At 29.1% G+C, this 20,081-nt stretch overlaps 1 protein-coding gene across 1 annotated transcript; it reads right to left on the minus strand.

Annotated features, from left to right (window-relative positions):
- Positions 1–1,174: 1,174 nt before the first annotated feature.
- LOC127706739 (uncharacterized) lies at positions 1,175–19,568 on the minus strand. Its single transcript, XM_052211398.1, has 17 exons — positions 19,463–19,568; positions 18,706–18,759; positions 17,696–17,770; positions 17,316–17,384; positions 16,800–16,885; positions 16,147–16,249; positions 15,527–15,623; positions 14,746–14,801; positions 14,417–14,501; positions 11,771–11,814; positions 11,479–11,506; positions 4,409–4,449; positions 4,133–4,160; positions 3,279–3,322; positions 2,991–3,015; positions 2,482–2,525; positions 1,175–1,231 (listed from the first exon to the last, which is right to left on the minus strand). Exons 1-17 carry the CDS (start codon positions 19,496–19,498, stop codon positions 1,175–1,177), a joined length of 972 nt encoding a protein of 323 aa, XP_052067358.1. The 5' UTR covers positions 19,499–19,568.
- Between the last annotated feature and the right edge of the window lie 513 nt (positions 19,569–20,081).

Here is a 20,081-nt window from a genome sequence, read left to right on the forward strand (position 1 = left end):
GTTTTGTTTGTTTTCATTGACTGTAGTCTACTTCTCACAGGTCTAATGTCTTTTTAAAATAAATTGGAAAATAATCATGAACCCTTATGATAAGATTAATGAGAAACTTAAAATTGTGTTTTTGTTAGCCTATTAAAAGAAATCAATGACTTGAATTATTTAAGGCACAATGTAAAAATAAATGATACAGGGAGCTTCTAAATGTATAAAATTACCAAGTAAATATCAAACTAGTATATGTATAGGTTGTTACTAAACAGATAAAAGCCATTCCTGAAAATGTGAAGGTACAGTCATCACACAGGACATTTAGCTTTGTTATTCATAAAAAGTAATTGGAAAGACAATAATAAAACAAGTAATGATTCATATCCAAATCCATGAAGTGCTAAATATAATGATTGTTGAGGTGAAATATAGATTGTTGGTGATCATGGTATGCAAATGATCAAAAAAATATAATGTACATACTTGCAATCCTAAACTCCTCAAAAGAAGTAATCTCATTCCAATCCGTCGTCTCACTTGTACCTGTTGAGATAAGAGTATTATTCAGGATAATTGATAAGAAACCAATCAAAACACAATTACTTTAATCATAAAATGTAATCCTAGTTATCTTCGGTAATTAATTCCTGGTGGTTGCATTTTTTTGTGTACAAAATAACTACATAATATCAATGTCTTGATCATTATGATACCATTTTTAGAAACAAAGTGACATTTTTCTACCCCAATATCTCCTAAATAAAATTAGGTTGGGGGTTGAGCCAGTCAACTCCAAAGCCTGCCCTGTGAAGAAGTATATTAAAAACTTCAATTGTTTTCTTTATATAAAGTATAACAAAAACTATTATATGCTTCATATTTAAAAATATATCATTCTAAAATAGGAAAATAATTCATTTTGGTCAATTTCCCTACTTTTTTGTCACCTTTTTCAATATTCATAAATTTAACTATGGCGCCACATCTTGCCCATTCAATTTTGATGAAATTGGCAATATCTTGTTAAGTTGACCACATGTAACCAATTCAATATTTTTGTAAAGTAATCTCAACAGGAAAATGAAATTACTTTTCAATCAAACCTAAGTAGCATTTTTACAAATATCAATAACAAGTTTAAAGTTAAAAAAGAATGATAGTTTCAGTATCATAAAACTTAATGAACTTATCCATCATGATTAAATGCATATATACCACTCTCATCTACATTTTCTGTTGACTTCTAAAAATAGAAGATAAAAATTATAATGATTGTATTAGGAAATCAATTGATTTATCAAAAATTATCTAATAATGATAAGTATAAATTGTCTACATAATCAATTGTAAAAATCCTCTTGACAAAGTAAGAAATTTTAATTGTTTTCTAAGATTTGTTTTTTAGACGACTCTGAAAGACAATGTACATTTTTTAATGGTTATTAATATATTGAAATTAATATAACAATATAACATATTCTCCCTGAACCAAGAATGTATATCTAACCTGATCTTCATCTTTTTTCTGGATCTTCGGTTGTCTAACATTATCTACTAATGAAAAGAAATAAAACCATGAACCATTCAAATGTAAATGTTGATATTTTTTTGCAATTTATATTAACATTAATTGTTTCATTTTCTGTTATAAAAGACTAAATAAAACAAATTTTATTTGCGTAAGTGTGTCCAGAGGTTACCATATTTCATATCAACATAAGGTGATCAGAGGTGACAAAATCTGAAATCTACAGAAGGTGACCAGAGGTAACCAAATCCCATGTATGAATAAGATGACCAGATGTAACCAAATCAATTATCTGCATAAGGTGACCAGAGGAAGCCAAATCCGAAATATGCAGAAGATGACCAGATAATTACAATATCTGCATAAACTTAGGTAACCAAAAATTATTTTTAAATCAGGTGACCAACAGTAACAAAACCCTATTATATCTTTTAAAAGTGACCAGTAATTACCAGATACCATATCTTGGGAAGATGACCACATGTATCCAAAATTAAGAATTTTGTAAGGAAATTCTAAAAGAATATTGAATTTACTTTTCAATCAAACCTAAGTAGCCGTTTTAACAAAAAATGATAACCAGTTTTGTGTTAGAATAGAATGATAATTTCAGTATTATAAAAACTTCATGTACTTATGCATCATATATAATGATTATATATCACAAATTAAATGCGTACATACCTCTTTCATCTACATATTCTAGTGACTTCTGAAAAAAAAGATAACAAGTACAATAATCGTATAAGGAAATCAATTGATTTATCAAAAATATCTACAGAGGATAAGTATCAATTATCAACTGAACATGCTCTTGGCAACGTTTGCAAATTAAATCATTCTCTAACGTTTGTTTTATAGATGATCATGGTAGACAAAGTTCATTCTGTTAATTGTAATAAAATATTAAAAGTAATATATAATACTTTTCTATATTCTTGTTGAACCCATGATGTATATCAAACCTGTTTTTCTTCTTTTTTCCCTCTCTTTGATTTTCTAGCATGTTCTAAAATGATAAAAAAAACACAACATGACCAGTTGTAGGTAAATATTGATGACAAGAAATAACCAAATTCGAATAATACATAAGGTGGCCAGAGATTTCCAATATATGCATGAAATGAACGGAGGTAAACAAATCCAATATCGTCGTAAGGTGACCATAGGTAAGTAAACACATTCAATATCGTCGTAAGGTGACCAGAGGTAACCAAATTCTATATGTTGTTCAGATGACCAGAGGTTACCATATACCATATCTTGTAAAGTTGACAACATGTAGCCAATTTAAATTTTTATAAGGTTATCCCAAAAGAAAAATGTTTTTTTTAATTAAACCTTAAATGCCATTTCACAAAATTCGTAACAAGTTTAAAGTTTCAATAGAATAATAGTTGCAGTATTATATAGACACAAGGCGCTTATCCATCATAAATAAGAATTATATTTAACAAATTTAATGCATACATACCTCTTTTATCTACATTTTCTAGTGACTGAAAAAGAAGATAAAATATATAATGATTACATTAGGAAATAAATTGATTTATCCAAAATAATATAATGAGGGTAAGTATACATTGACTTAATAATCAACTTTAAATGCTCTTGTCAACGTTTGCAAGTTCAAGCATTTTCTAAGATTTGTTTTTTAAAAGATCAGGATAGACAATGTTCATTCTGTTGAGATCATTAATATTTTAAATGTAATATGCAATACAATTCTATAGTCTTGCTGAACCAGTAATGCATATCAAACCTGTTCTTGTTCTTTTTTCCTTCTCTTCGATTGTCTTACATTTCCTACAAATAATAACAAAAAATAACATGACTTATGTTTTGATGACCAGAGTTAATTAAATCTGAAATCTGCATAAGGTAACCAGAGGTCCTCAAATCCAATATCTGCATAAGGTGACCAGAGGTTCCCAAATCCAATATCTGCATAAGGTGACCAAAGGTCCCCAAATCATATATCTGCATAAGGTGAACAGATATATAACAAATCAAATTTCTTCATAGAGTCACCAGAGGTCCCCAAAGCGGAAATCTGCATAAGAAGACCAGAGGTCCTCAAATCCAATATCTGCATAAGGTGACCAGGAACTCTAATCCAATATCTGCATAAGGTGAACAGAGGTCCCAAAATCCAATATCTGCATGAGGTGACCAGATTTATCCAAATCCAATATCTTCATAAGGTGACCAGAGGTCCCCAAATCCAATATTTGCATAAAGTGACCAGAGGTCCTAAAATCCAATATCTGCATAAGGTGACCAGAGGTCCCCAAATCCAATATCTGCATAAGGTGACAAGAGGTTACTAAATCTAGTATCTGCATTAGATGACCAATGGTAATCCGATTCCATATCATGTTAAGATCACTAGAGATAATCTGATACCATATATGATAAAATTGATCACTTATAGCTAATTAAATATTTTTCTAAGTTAATCCAAAGAGAAAAAGAAATTTTTCAATCAAACCTAAGTAGCGATTTTAAAGCTATCGATAACAAGTTGTAAGTTTAAATAGAAATTTAGTTTCAGTATCATATAGACGTAATGAACCTATCCATCATACTAAAAAAAATGATAAAATAAATACAAACCACTTTCATCTTCATTTTCTGTTGACTTCTGAAAAAAGAAGTTAAATATTAAATAATCGTATAGGAAATCAACTGATTTATCCAAAGGATCTAATGAAGATACGTATAAATTGACTTCATTATCGGATCTTGACAACGCAAGCAAATTCAATTATTTTTAAGATTTATTTCTAAATGATCATGGAAGATAATGTACATTTTTTCTGTTCAGTGTTACTTAGATAGTAAATATAATGTTATAGTATTCTATATTTTGAACCAATGATATATACAAACCTGTTCTTCTTTTTTCACCCTCTTCAAATTTCTCACATTTTCTACAAATGATAAAAAAAACTCAACATTTAAAAAAGAAATTGTGGTATTATTGCCAATGAGACAACTGTTCACAACAAACCAAATGACACAGAAATTAACAAGTATAAGTCACTGTACGGCCTTCAACAATGAGCAACGTCCATACCGCATAGTCAGTTATTAAAGGCCCGGAAATAAGAAATGTAAAATAATTCAAACGATCATACATCTAAGACTACATATGACCAATTTTTGTAAAATTTAATGACCAGTGAATAACAAAATCCGAAATCTGCAAAAGGTGTCAACTGTCAAGAGAATTCCAATAACAACAGAAAGTGACCAAAGATAACTAAATACAGTATCTGCTTCAGGTGATCAGTGTTAACACAATTCTATATCATTTTAAGGTTGCTTAGGGTACTCAAATACCATATCTGGGAAAGTTGACCATATGCAGCCAATTAAATATACCAAAAATAATTAATTTCAATCAAACCGAAGAAGCCATTTTACAGCTATCGATAACAAGTTTTAAGTTCAAAAAGAATAATAGTTGCAGCATTATATAAACATAGTGTATGTTTTCATCATATTAAAGGTTTGATACAATAAATTAAATGCATACATACCACTTTCATCTACATTTTCTGAGGACTTCTAAAAAAAAGAAGATAAACATCTGATATTTGTATTAGTAAATTCAATTTTATTTATCCATAATTATCTTATGAGGATAAGTAAAAATTGACAAAATTTTCAACTGTCAATGCTCTTGGCAATGTTTGCAAGGTCAATGATTTTCAAAGATTTGTTCTTTAAAAGATCAGGATAGACAATGATCATTCTGTTGAGTGCTATTAATATTTTAAATGTAATATGCAATACAATTCTATAGCCTTGCTGAACCAGTAATGCATATTAACCTTTTCTTGTTCTTTTTTTCCTCTCTTCGATTGTCTTACGTTTCCTACAAATGATAAAAAACATAACATGACTTATGTTTTGATGACCAAAGGTAACAAAATCCAATATTTACATAGGGTGACCAGAGGTCACCAAATCCAATATTTACATAAGGTGACCAGAGGTCACCAAATCTAATATTAACATTAGGTGATCAGAAGTCACCAAATCCAGTATTTACATAAGATGAACTGAGGTCACCAAATCCAATATATGAATAAGGTGACTAGAAGTTATTCCATTCTAGCATATTAAGGCAAACAGAGGTTAACAAATCCGAACTGGTTAAGATGACCACATGTAATCAACTTAAATATTTGTGTAAGGTAATCAAGAAACAAAAAAAAATGATTAGTTCAATCGAGCCTAAGTGGCCATTTTACCAGAAACGATTGCAAGTTTCAAGTTCAAAAAGAATAATAGTTGCAGCATTATATAAATATAGTGTATGTTTCCTTCATATTAAAAGTTTGATACAATGAATTAAATGCATACATACCACTCTCATCTACATTTTCTGAGGACTTCTGAAAAAAGAAGATAAGTATATGATAATTGTATTAGTAAATTCAATTTTATTTATCCAAAAGTATCTTATGAGGATCAGTTTTATTTTATTGAATTATCAACTGTCCGTGCTCTTGGCAATGTTTGAAAGATCAATGATTTTTCTTAAATTTGTTTGTAGATGATCATGAAAGATAATGATCATTGTGTAAAGTTTTATCGGTACATTAAACTTAATGTAATAATATTATATATTCTTGTTGAATCCATAATGTATATCAAACCTGTTCTTCTTCTTTTTTGTCTTTCTTTGATTGTCTCAAATTTTCTACAAATGATATGAAAAACATCAACTAGTTGTATGCAAATGTTATTTACCAGAGATAACCAAATCTGAAAACTACATAAGGTGACCAGAGGTAACCAAATCCAATATTAACATAAGGTGACCAGAGGTCACCAAATCCTATATTTCCATAAGATGACCAGAGGTAACCAAATCCAATATATGAATAAGGTGACTATAAGTTACCCCATTCTAGCATATTAAGGCCAACAGAAGTTAACAAATCCCATTTCTGGCTAAGATGACCACATGATATCAACTTAAATATTTGTGTAAGGTAATCAAGAAACAAAAAAAATGATTAGTTCAATCGAGCCTAAGTGGCCATTTTACCAGAAACGATTGCAAGTTTCAAGTTAAAAAAGAATAATAGTTGCAGCATTATATAAATATAGTGTATGTTTCCATCATATTAAAAGTTTGATACAATGAATTAAATGCATACATACCACTCTCATCTACATTTTCTGAGGACTTCTGAAAAAAGAAGATAAGTATATGATAATTGTATTAGTAAATTCAATTTTATTTATCCAAAAGTATCTTATGAGGATCAGTTTTATTTTATTGAATTATCAACTGTCCGTGCTCTTGGCAATGTTTGAAAGATCAATGATTTTTCTTAAATTTGTTTGTAGATGATCATGAAAGATAATGATCATTGTGTAAAGTTTTATCGGTACATTAAACTTAATGTAATAATATTCTATATTATTGTTGAATCCATAATGTATATCAAACCTGTTCTTCTTCTTTTTTGTCTTTCTTTGATTGTCTCAAATTTTCTACAAATGATATGAAAAACATCAACTAGTTGTATGCAAATATTATTTACCAGAGATAACCAAATCTGAAAACTACATAAGGTGACCAGAGGTAACCAAATCCAATATTAACATAAGGTGACCAGAGGTCACCAAATCCTATATTTCCATAAGATGACCAGAGGTAACCAAATCCAATATATGAATAAGGTGACTAGAAGTTACCCCATTCTAGCATATTAAGGCCAACAGAAGTTAACAAATCCCATTTCTGGCTAAGATGACCACATGATATCAACTTAAATATTTGTGTAAGGTAATCAAGAAACAAAAAAAATGATTAGTTCAATCGAGCCTAAGTGGCCATTTTACCAGAAACGATTGCAAGTTTCAAGTTCAAAAAGAATAATAGTTGCAGCATTATATAAATATAGTGTATGTTTCCATCATATTAAAAGTTTGATACAATGAATTAAATGCATACATACCACTCTCATCTACATTTTCTGAGGATTTCTGAAAAAAGAAGATAAGTATATGATAATTGTATTAGTAAATTCAATTTTATTTATCCAAAAGTATCTTATGAGGATCAGTTTTATTTTATTGAATTATCAACTGTCCGTGCTCTTGGCAATGTTTGAAAGATCAATGATTTTTCTTCAATTTGTTTGTAGATGATCATGAAAGATAATGATCATTGTGTAAAGTTTTATCGGTACATTAAACTTAATGTAATAATATTATATATTCTTGTTGAATCCATAATGTATATCAAACCTGTTCTTCTTCTTTTTTGTCTTTCTTTGATTGTCTCAAATTTTCTACAAATGATATGAAAAACATCAACTAGTTGTATGCAAATGTTATTTACCAGAGATAACCAAATCTGAAAACTACATAAGGTGACCAGAGGTAACCAAATCCAATATTAACATAAGGTGACCAGAGGTCACCAAATCCTATATTTCCATAAGATGACCAGAGGTAACCAAATCCAATATATGAATAAGGTGACTAGAAGTTACCCCATTCTAGCATATTAAGGCCAACAGAAGTTAACAAATCCCATTTCTGGCTAAGATGACCACATGATATCAACTTAAATATTTGTGTAAGGTAATCAAGAAACAAAAAAAATGATTAGTTCAATCGAGCCTAAGTGGCCATTTTACCAGAAACGATTGCAAGTTTCAAGTTCAAAAAGAATAATAGTTGCAGCATTATATAAATATAGTGTATGTTTCCATCATATTAAAAGTTTGATACAATGAATTAAATGCATACATACCACTCTCATCTACATTTTCTGAGGACTTCTGAAAAAAGAAGATAAGTATATGATAATTGTATTAGTAAATTCAATTTTATTTATCCAAAAGTATCTTATGAGGATCAGTTTTATTTTATTGAATTATCAACTGTCCGTGCTCTTGGCAATGTTTGAAAGATCAATGATTTTTCTTAAATTTGTTTGTAGATGATCATGAAAGATAATGATCATTGTGTAAAGTTTTATCGGTACATTAAACTTAATGTAATAATATTCTATATTATTGTTGAATCCATAATGTATATCAAACCTGTTCTTCTTCTTTTTTGTCTTTCTTTGATTGTCTCAAATTTTCTACAAATGATATGAAAAACATCAACTAGTTGTATGCAAATATTATTTACCAGAGATAACCAAATCTGAAAACTACATAAGGTGACCAGAGGTAACCAAATCCAATATTAACATAAGGTGACCAGAGGTCACCAAATCCTATATTTCCATAAGATGACCAGAGGTAACCAAATCCAATATATGAATAAGGTGACTAGAAGTTACCCCATTCTAGCATATTAAGGCCAACAGAAGTTAACAAATCCCATTTCTGGCTAAGATGACCACATGATATCAACTTAAATATTTGTGTAAGGTAATCAAGAAACAAAAAAAATGATTAGTTCAATCGAGCCTAAGTGGCCATTTTACCAGAAACGATTGCAAGTTTCAAGTTCAAAAAGAATAATAGTTGCAGCATTATATAAATATAGTGTATGTTTCCATCATATTAAAAGTTTGATACAATGAATTAAATGCATACATACCACTCTCATCTACATTTTCTGAGGACTTCTGAAAAAAGAAGATAAGTATATGATAATTGTATTAGTAAATTCAATTTTATTTATCCAAAAGTATCTTATGAGGATCAGTTTTATTTTATTGAATTATCAACTGTCCGTGCTCTTGGCAATGTTTGAAAGATCAATGATTTTTCTTCAATTTGTTTGTAGATGATCATGAAAGATAATGATCATTGTGTAAAGTTTTATCGGTACATTAAACTTAATGTAATAATATTCTATATTCTTGTTGAATCCATAATGTATATCAAACCTGTTCTTCTTCTTTTTTGTCTTTCTTTGATTGTCTCAAATTTTCTACAAATGATATGAAAAACATCAACTAGTTGTATGCAAATGTTATTTACCAGAGATAACCAAATCTGAAAACTACATAAGGTGACCAGAGGTAACCAAATCCAATATTAACATAAGGTGACCAGAGGTCACCAAATCCTATATTTCCATAAGATGACCAGAGGTAACCAAATCCAATATATGAATAAGGTGACTAGAAGTTACCCCATTCTAGCATATAAAGGCCAACAGAAGTTAACAAATCCCATTTCTGGCTAAGATGACCACATGATATCAACTTAAATATTTGTGTAAGGTAATCAAGAAACAAAAAAAATGATTAGTTCAATCGAGCCTAAGTGGCCATTTTACCAGAAACGATTGCAAGTTTCAAGTTCAAAAAGAATAATAGTTGCAGCATTATATAAATATAGTGTATGTTTCCATCATATTAAAAGTTTGATACAATGAATTAAATGCATACATACCACTCTCATCTACATTTTCTGAGGACTTCTGAAAAAAGAAGATAAGTATATGATAATTGTATTAGTAAATTCAATTTTATTTATCCATAAGTATCTTATGAGGATCAGTTTTATTTTATTGAATTATCAACTGTCCGTGCTCTTGGCAATGTTTGAAAGATCAATGATTTTTCTTAAATTTGTTTGTAGATGATCATGAAAGATAATGATCATTGTGTAAAGTTTTATCGGTACATTAAACTTAATGTAATAATATTCTATATTCTTGTTGAATTCATAATGTATATCAAACCTGTTCTTCTTCTTTTTTGTCTTTCTTTGATTGTCTCAAATTTTCTACAAATGATATGAAAAACATCAACTAGTTGTATGCAAATGTTATTTACCAGAGATAACCAAATCTGAAAACTGTATAAGGTGACCAGAGGTAACCAAATCCAATATTAACATAAGGCGACCAGAGGTCACCAAATCCAATATTTCCATAAGATGACCAGAGGTGACCAAATCCAATATATGAATAAGGTGACTAGAAGTTACCCCATTCTAGCATATTAAGGCCAACAGAAGTTAACAAATCCCATTTCTGGCTAAGATAACCACATGATATCAACTTAAATATTTGTGTAAGGTAATCAAGAAACAAAAAAAATGATTAGTTCAATCGAGCCTAAGTGGCCATTTTACCAGAAACGATTGCAAGTTTCAAGTTCAAAAAGAATAATAGTTGCAGCATTATATAAATATAGTGTATGTTTTCATCATATTAAAGGTTTGATACAATAAATTAAATGCATACATACCACTCTCATCTACATTTTCTGAGGACTTCTGAAAAAAGAAGATAAACATATGATAATTGTATTAGTAAATTCAATTTTATTTATCCAAAAGTGTCTTATGAGGATCAGTTTTATTTTATTTAATTATCAACTGTCAGTGTTCTTGGCAATGTTTTAAAGATCAATGATTTTTCTTAAATTTGTTTGTAGATGAGCATGAAAGATAATGATCATTGTGTAAAGTTTTATCAATATATTAAACTTAATGTAATAATATTCTATATTCTTGTTGAATCCATAATGTATATCAAACCTGTTCTTCTTCTTTTTTGTCTTTCTTTGATTGTCTCAAATTTTCTACAAAGATATGAAAAACATCAACTAGTTGTATGCAAATGTTATTTACCAGAGATAACCAAATCTGAAAACTACATAAGGTGACCAGAGGTCACCAAATCCAATATTAACATAAGGTGACCAGAGGTAACCAAATCCAATATATGAATAAGGTGACTAGAAGTTACCCCATTCTAGCATATTAAGGCCAACAGAAGTTAACAAATCCCATTTCTGGCTAAGATGACCACATGATATCAACTTAAATATTTGTGTAAGGTCATCAAGAAACAAAAAAAATTATTAATTCAATCGAGCCTAAGTGGCCATTTTACCAGAAACGATTGCAAGTTGTAAGTTCAAAAAGAATAATAGTTGCAGCATTATATAAACATAGTGTATGTTTCCATCATATTTAAAGTTTGATACAATAAATTAAATGCATACATACCACTCTGATCTACATTTTCTGAGGACTCCTGAAAAAAGAAGATAAGCATATGATAATTGTATTAGTAAATTCAATTTTATTTATCCAAAAATATCTAATGAGGATCAGTATTATTTTTATTTAATTATCAACTGTCAGTGTTTTTGGCAATGTTTGAAAGATCAATGATTTTTCTTAAATTTGTTTGTAGATGATCATGAAAGATAATGATCAATGTGTAAAGTTTATCGGTATATTAAACTTAATGTAATAATATTCTATATTCTTGTTGAATCCATAATGTATATCAAACCTGTTCTTCTTCTTTTTTGTCTTTCTTTGATTGTCTAAAACTTTCTACAAATGAAATGAAAAACATCAACTAGTTGTATGTAAATGTTAATTACCAGAGATAACCAAATCTAAAATATGCATATGGTGACCAGAGGTAACCGAATCCAATATTAACATAAGGTGACCAGAGGTCACCAAATCTGAAATCTGCATTAGGTGACCAGAGGTAACCAAATCCAGTATTTCCATAAGGTGACCAGAGATAACCAAATCTAATATATGAATAAGGTGACCAGAGGTAACCAAACCCGTTATGAACATAAGGTGACTAGAGGTCACCAAATCCAATATATGAATAAGGTGACCAGAAGTAACCCCGTTGTAGTAAGGCAAACAGAGGTTAACAGATCTAATTTCTGGTAAAAATGACCACATGTAATCAAAATTAAATATTTGTGTAAGGTAATCAAGAAACAAAAAATTATTTGTTCAACTAAGCCTAAGTGGCCATTACCAGAAACGATTGCAAGTTTTAAGTTCAAAAAGAATATTAGTTGCAGCATTATATGAACTTTGTGTACATATCTATCATATTAAAGGTTTAATACAATAAATTAATTGCATACAAACCACTCTCAAGGTGACCACAAGTATTCAGATGCAATATCGCGGTAAGGTGAGCAGAGGTAACAAAACCTAATATTTACATTATGTGACAAGAGCTAGCAAATCCAATAAATACATATGGTGACCAGAGGTAACCAAATCCAATATCAGCATAGGTGACTAGATGAACGTATTCCAATATTTACATAAGTTGACCTGAAGTAACCAAATCCGTTATCTTCATTAGGTGACAAGAGGTTACCAAATCAATTATCTGCATAAGGTACACAGAGGTAACCAAATCCTATATATGCGTAAGATGACCAGATGTAACCAAATCCTATATGCGGAAGGTGACCAGTGGTAACAATTCAAATATTTGCAGAAGGTAACCAGAGTTAACCGAATACTATTTTAGCATAAGTTGACCAGATGTAACAAAAGCCGCTATTTGCATAAACTAACAGAGGTAATCAAATCCAATAATTGCATAGGTTGACCAGAGGTAATACAATACTTTTTTGCATAAGATAACCAGAGGTAACCAAATTCAATATTTGCATTAGTTGATCAGAGTTAACAAAATCTGAAATCTGCATAAGGTATTATCCATCATATTAATTGATTTAATCAACAAATTAAATGCATACATACCATTCTCATCTAAAATTTGTATGGACTTCTGAAAAAAGAAGATAAAAATATAATAATTGTATAAGGAAATCAATTGATTTATTCAGAAGTATCAAGTGAGAACAAGCATAAATTGACCCGATTTTTAATTGTGAATGTTCTTGACAATTTTTGCAAGTTCGTTCATTTTTTTTAGATGATCAGGAAGAAAATTCGATGGTAAAGTGTTTTCAATGAATAAACATTTAAAATGTTATGCAACAATCATCTGTAGTCTTGATGAACCAATTATAGATATCAAACCTGTTGTTGTTCTTTTTTTCCTCTCTTTGAATGTCTAACTTTTTCTAAAAAAAAGAATAAACAAAATCCATGAAAAGAAACTAAAGGTTAATATTTTTAAAGTCAGTACAATTCAGAGTAAAAATATATACTCAAATTATTAAATTGCAATATAAAAAAAGGGTAACCTCTCTGTCAAGTATAGATTACCTTGAACAACACGAACCATTTAGTGCTTTTAAATAAGTGTGGGTGAAACATAAAAAAATTAATAGCTTAACGTGAACTTACTTCTAGCGAAAACTGTGTGAATTATATATATTCATAGGAATTAATTCAGAAGCATGCTTTATTATTTTTTCTGCATGCATTTATGTTTATCTATCATTGATTATAATGTAATGTAAAATTGATACAGGATAGAAATGAAGTTGTGATAAAGATACATGACTTCACAGCAGAGATAATAAATAAGGAAATTGTAATTATTGTGTCAAGCAGAACATTAAGTGAGAACTATAATATGTAATAGTAGTGGCATATTGACTACACATTGATTATATTTGAAGCGTACAGATTTAGGATAAAGCACACCAAACTAAAAGTTCACAGTATTTTATACATTACCATACATCTGTATATAAGAAACAAAAAAATAAATAAAATCCAACAGCTTATACAATGCAAACAAGAAACTGACAAGTTATATAACAAAATCATTTGAAAAGACAATATTTAAAGAAGACTTAAAAAGTAGTGTGCACTAAGCAAACGGTACCTATGCCAGCGTCATTCTGTATTAATCAACTAAGTCATGAGGGGGAACATTAAACGTCTGCCTTTACCATGTGAGTCTGAATGTGAGAACAACAAATCTTTGGATTTCAAAGATATCTTAGAATAAGTTCATTTAGTGCAATCTATAAAAAATGAAGAAATATCAACATGAATATATCTACAAAAATTAATAAGTCGACTTCTGTTATGAAATTAAACGCAACTTATAGAATTATTGAACAAATGGAAGAACAATGATCATTCTACAATTTTGTTATATCGCATTTTGTCCTTGCAAATTAAATTCTATTTCATTGAATTACTTTAAAAAAAAATTAGAAATGGTAGAATTTTCTATTGCACTCACCAGGTGGAAAAATTGAGCACAGACTGCATAGTCCTGGAGTCATACACTTTTTGTGGAAATTCCTTTTACAGCATGAACATGCTCTCTGCAATATTTAATAGACATGTTCAAATTCTATGAATTAATGTAGTTATTGCGAAAAATGTTAATATTAGTGAAAGTTCATCAAATTGATATAAAAAAAAAAACATTTATATTCTAACCTACAATATCACAAGGTTCTGTTAAAAAATTATCAATTTTAACCATAAAACGTATTTAAATAAGCAATAAAAATAATAAAGCACCCTGTTAAGTTGAACATCAACGATCTATAAATGTATATTTACCATGTTAGTTGGTTCTTTAGCACACAAGAAGCATGTCATAACAGCACCTTTTGTTTCTATAGTAAAATAGAAATAGATGTTAACATGAATTAGGAACAACATTTTTCTGCTCCAAATCACAAATTGCAGCAGCTGATAATAAGTCATAAAATTGAAAATGTTTACACTTGGTTGATGTTATTTTTTACGTTCCTTCCCGTAGATGGTAATTATGATGGTGATGCTCATTGATGACAGCGGCAGTTTATATGAAGAAGACAATCGCATAAATATATCGGCTAACTTAATTAGACCTACAAAAACTAGTTGATTTTTAAACATCTACTTTCCATGTTTATATTTCCATTAATAAGATCGTAATATTTGACAACAACACATTATCATACATATATAAGACATGGAATATCATAAAAAAAAGTACAGTTTGAGCTGTAGAAAAAAGAGAGAAATTATTACAGAAAACAACCGGAATTATTAAGCTATTATTTCCAAACTACATTTTTAAGTATAACATATCAATAATGAATAATACATTAAAGAAACATAAATACATCATTTATAGCGTAAAGAAATTTGGTCAGAAACAATAGATAAAATTAAAAACAAATCATCAATGAATTGAGATAAACATCAAAGAAAAGGATTTCAAACACATTATTGAACATGTTAAAATTCATATTCCCTTTTTATTAGATTCACTTATTGTCTAGCAAGAAGATATTAAGTATTTACATAACATACGGTACTATTAGTAAATGCTTTTATTCTATTGGTTACTTACGCACAGCTTGAACAATTTCACTGCCAATTGTGAATCTTTCAGCTTGGACGTTTAATTCCAAAGATGTATCTGTCTTACTTAGGTATCGGTCGAGGAACTAAAAAAATAATTCTTAAATGTACACATTGTTTTGTAAATTTTCTATGGCCTGTTCAAAACTGAATGTTTAAATTACTGAAATGATTCATGTAGGCCTAATAATGATATAAAAATGTTTTTTTTACAAAAGGTAAATTAAAAGTACCACATATTTATTTGTTTTTCTTTCCATTACATTTAAAGTAATTTATGCAAATCATAGATTTGGTTAAATTTCACACAACCTTTGTGCTTTGCGGATTTTACTGAAATAGTTTACATGATATATATTCCAAGTTATTGTTTACACATATTTAAATAAACAGGTTTGGGAAACAAGTTGTTTACAACTTACAACAATATTTTGTTCATCTTGTTTGTACGATTCTGCCTTTTTTTCAAAATCAACAAGGGTGTCTTTTACGTGCAAAATTGTGATCTTTATTAGTATATATATATCATTGATTTAAGATTCAAGCTTCAATTGAACTTTCATTTATTAACTCTCAATTCATACATGCAAAGCCCAATGTTTTATGTACCTTCAAACAATAAACACCACATGAGCTAAAATCATTTTGCAGAGGATACCCAACTGCTGTACAGATTGTCCATGTACCAAGATCTCTGCTTTTAGTGAAGTAGCTACATAATATAATATGAAAAGAAAAATGTGTTACTTAAAATTGATATATATTAAAAAGTCAAGCTGGCTATAGCCATAATGCCAGCCATTGCCTTACCCCGGACTGTATCATAGAACTTACATGTCTAGCTAGATGTATGATACTTAAGGAGATATTGCACATTCCATAGAAAACCGTTCATTTGACCAACCTTTCTAATGTAGGAAAAAAAATAATTGCAGCTGTTTTAAAGTTGATATCAACAACGTTTGGAAAAAAATAACTGGTCTTCAGTTCTTACTGCTATATTCAATTTACAAAGCTGTGCAATCAATAATACAATTATAGTTCAATTCCAGTATCAACCAGAAGTAATTTTAATTTTAGATTAACAAATTATATTTCTCTAGATTTGTCCTTATAACTTGTGACTCACTTCTGAAAATTTCAGAATTATAAACTTTTTTTTAAGTATATATATCAAACACAGAAATAAAAATTTACTTTGAAACAAATCACATGCATTAAAGCAATAAACGACTGTCATGTAACTACAGTTTCAATCTTACTTGAAATTCTTTTCATATGTTCTCAATTTCTTTGATATTTTGAGCGGGTCCATAATTGTCACAATATGGTGTTGGACATCCATAACCTGAAACAAAAATTATTCTCTCTTTTTAATTTCACATACTTAAATCTGTTTACATTAACATTTATAAAAAAATAAATATTTTGCTTAATTACTGGTTGTTGCTCAATGTTCAGAAGCAAATATTTGATAATATTCTATACGAAGAAGCCAATATTTTATATCTGATATTTCTTTTCTAACTATCATTTCCATGCAGTATAAATGCTTTCATATAAATGAGTGCAAAATCAGTTGGAAAAATGTATGAGAAAATATATATATTAAGTCAAGTAAGTTGAATTAAGTTATAGAAGAACAACTAACATGACTAAAAACTCAACGAAATGTCTGAAATGCTGTTCTTGCAACTCATTTTTCTATTAACTTATAACCTCATGGAAAAATGCCTGAATAGTGTAATTAATAACATTAATTGAGCAAATAAACCTACCACAGCAACCCAATGACACTTCCCGTCATTAATGCACCCAATGACAGTGTCATACTGTTGTATATCGTCCTAAAAAAGTATTGTAAAATGTTATTATTAACTTGCAAACTGATAAAAAAAAGACCGATGAAACATTAAATACATTTTATAAACAGCAATATAATACCATACACAATACAATATTTAGCATATTGTTTTATTATTTATCATTTGATAATTTACATATATCATCAATATGTTAGAATGTCTTATTATTTTGTTAAAACGTGAAAGGCGAATTGGTAATATCCCGCTTTTAGCTGTAAAAAGAGTAATCTATGTGTAAATCAAAAGCACTTATATAAAAAGAGTTTATAACAGATGATTATATAGTATTATACCTTTTTAAACCAAGTTACGCTTTTCATCCCTTCAAAAATTGAGGTCAGAATCAGATAATCTGCACGGGACACTTTCTGGAAAACGGAAATATGTATAAAACAAATTGTGTGACAAGAACATTGGATTTATTTAACTGTTTCTATTACATCGGAACGTGAAATTATATAAGGTTTTTCTTGCCTGGTTCAATACTTCTTCAAAGTCAGTATGAAATTACCCATCAAAAATACGAGGAATAAAAGTAAATTCATTTTTCTCATAGTTAATGAGTTGTGCATATATTTCCTTAACGACAATTCCAAATGGGATATAACTCTTATAAGGAATATCCAGATAGCTTCGGTTAAATAATATATGACATCATAAGGGTGTAACGAGTAATTGAGTAAACTAATAAAATATCGCAGTAGATGTATCTACACGCAAAATCGAGATTGGGGAGGTAACTCTATTAATGAGAGTAAAAAGTCTTCGTTAGGGCAATGGCGAAAGCTCATAAGCTGTACGATATCATATAAAACAAAGTCAAAGCTACATCTGTTAAAAATAATAGCTCAAATTAAAAAAGGCGAACAAAATATAAATAATAATATCAAAATAATGATAATAATTATAATCCTTAAGTAAAGCTAAAAGTCTTTCAACCGAAAGGTAGAAAGACCTTAAATTATATAAAAGGGAAAAAATAAAAGATGATTTAGTGGAACAAATATTTCATTCTCTGCAAAAAGGGTGGTGGGTGCGAAAGTAACTTTTACAATACACAGTTTACTTTGGTGAAATTGGAAATGAATAAAAAATGCATAAAACAAGTTTAGAATGATAATTCAGATACCCTTAATGGAGGAATGGATCATGTAGAAAAAGCGAAATTAAATGAATTGATCCTGGAAGTTACAAAAAAATAAGCATGCTTTAAAGTAGCCGATGAAAAAATCAGTCAACTCTAAAATAAATGCACTGAAATATGATAAAACGGTTATTAAATAAATACTTTTAATTCGTTTACCTGTACACACTGATCCGTCCGTTTTTGCAGTACACTACAATAAAGATTAATTATCTGAAAAAAAAAAGAAAATGATAAGGTCAGATCTTTTCAATCAGTATGATACAAAGGAAACCATCAACAAAACTAAATATCACAAAGGTGAAGACATACAAGTTTGATCAAGATAACACATAACATAAAGTACCATGATTATGTTATCAGTTTAAGACAGATTATTTAAAAAAATCCTTGTACATTTTATAGAACTAAATAAAATCAAAAGACCTCCAAAAACCTGAATGACTTACCTGCATTTTTTTTGTTGTTAAATCTTTCATCAATGATTATTTCTGCTTTTCAATGGAAATAAAGTAGTGCTTACATTGTCAAATTGGTATTTAATTTTTTTTGGTATCTGTCATATTTTCTTCAATGGCAAAACAATGCATTTTAAACCAATATGCTATTAAGCCATAGTGACTATATTTCTTGGCATAAAAGAAAACACAATTACTTACAGGCCAGTAACTCTTTAAGGGGTCACAAAAATTAGCAATTTAGTGGCATCAACCAAACAATGGGTAGTTTTATTTGTCTGAAAATGCTTTACCTAATGAACCTTTTCACCAATGTCAGATTTAATTTTATTTTAGATACCCTAAGGATGATTAAGCTTACGTTTGGTTGGAATTGGTTCAGTAGTTTCAGAGGAGAGTTCAAGATCTTTGAAAACGTTTAACCTTTATTACATAAATTAAACCATTAGTACTGTTACCTGATCATTCAACTCCTCCTCAATTTTTAAGCTCATTTAATCCGATACGTAAAGAACATTCCCATACACCGTACCAAACTTTTCGTCAGCATTTCCTTTCCATGAATCCCATATTGTTTCCAAAAATGCTTTAAATAAATAATCATTTTTAACAATCAAAGTAATACAAATAATAATACCTGAAACAAATGACATCAATTAAGTTTCTTTTAAATTTTGGAATTCTTCGAAAACAGAAGTGCAATCTTGTTTAGCACAGAAGATCACAATATTTGGGTAGGGTGACCAGAAGTAGCCGCAGTCAATATTATATAAACAATAGGTGCCATATTATTTAAGTCTATAACCGTTTAAATTGCAAAGAGGTAATAAAGGTTTACAAGTTACAGAATGACATGAGGTAATTAATATCAACATATGTGTAGGGTTAGCAGAGTAAGTCAGAAACTATGTAGGGTGACCAGAGGTCAACCAAAGTCACTATCAGTGAAGGGCGACAAGATGTAACCAGTCAATATATTTGTAAGGTAAGCGAATGTTAACTAAGACAATATGCGTAGGATGACCAGATTTAATCAAAGAATATATATCTGTTTAAATGTCGCAGAGCTAGCCAAAG

This window comes from Mytilus californianus, unplaced genomic scaffold, assembly GCF_021869535.1.
Source record: "Mytilus californianus isolate M0D057914Y unplaced genomic scaffold, xbMytCali1.0.p SCAF_6, whole genome shotgun sequence".
In the NCBI taxonomy this organism is placed as follows: Eukaryota; Metazoa; Mollusca; class Bivalvia; order Mytilida; family Mytilidae; genus Mytilus; species Mytilus californianus.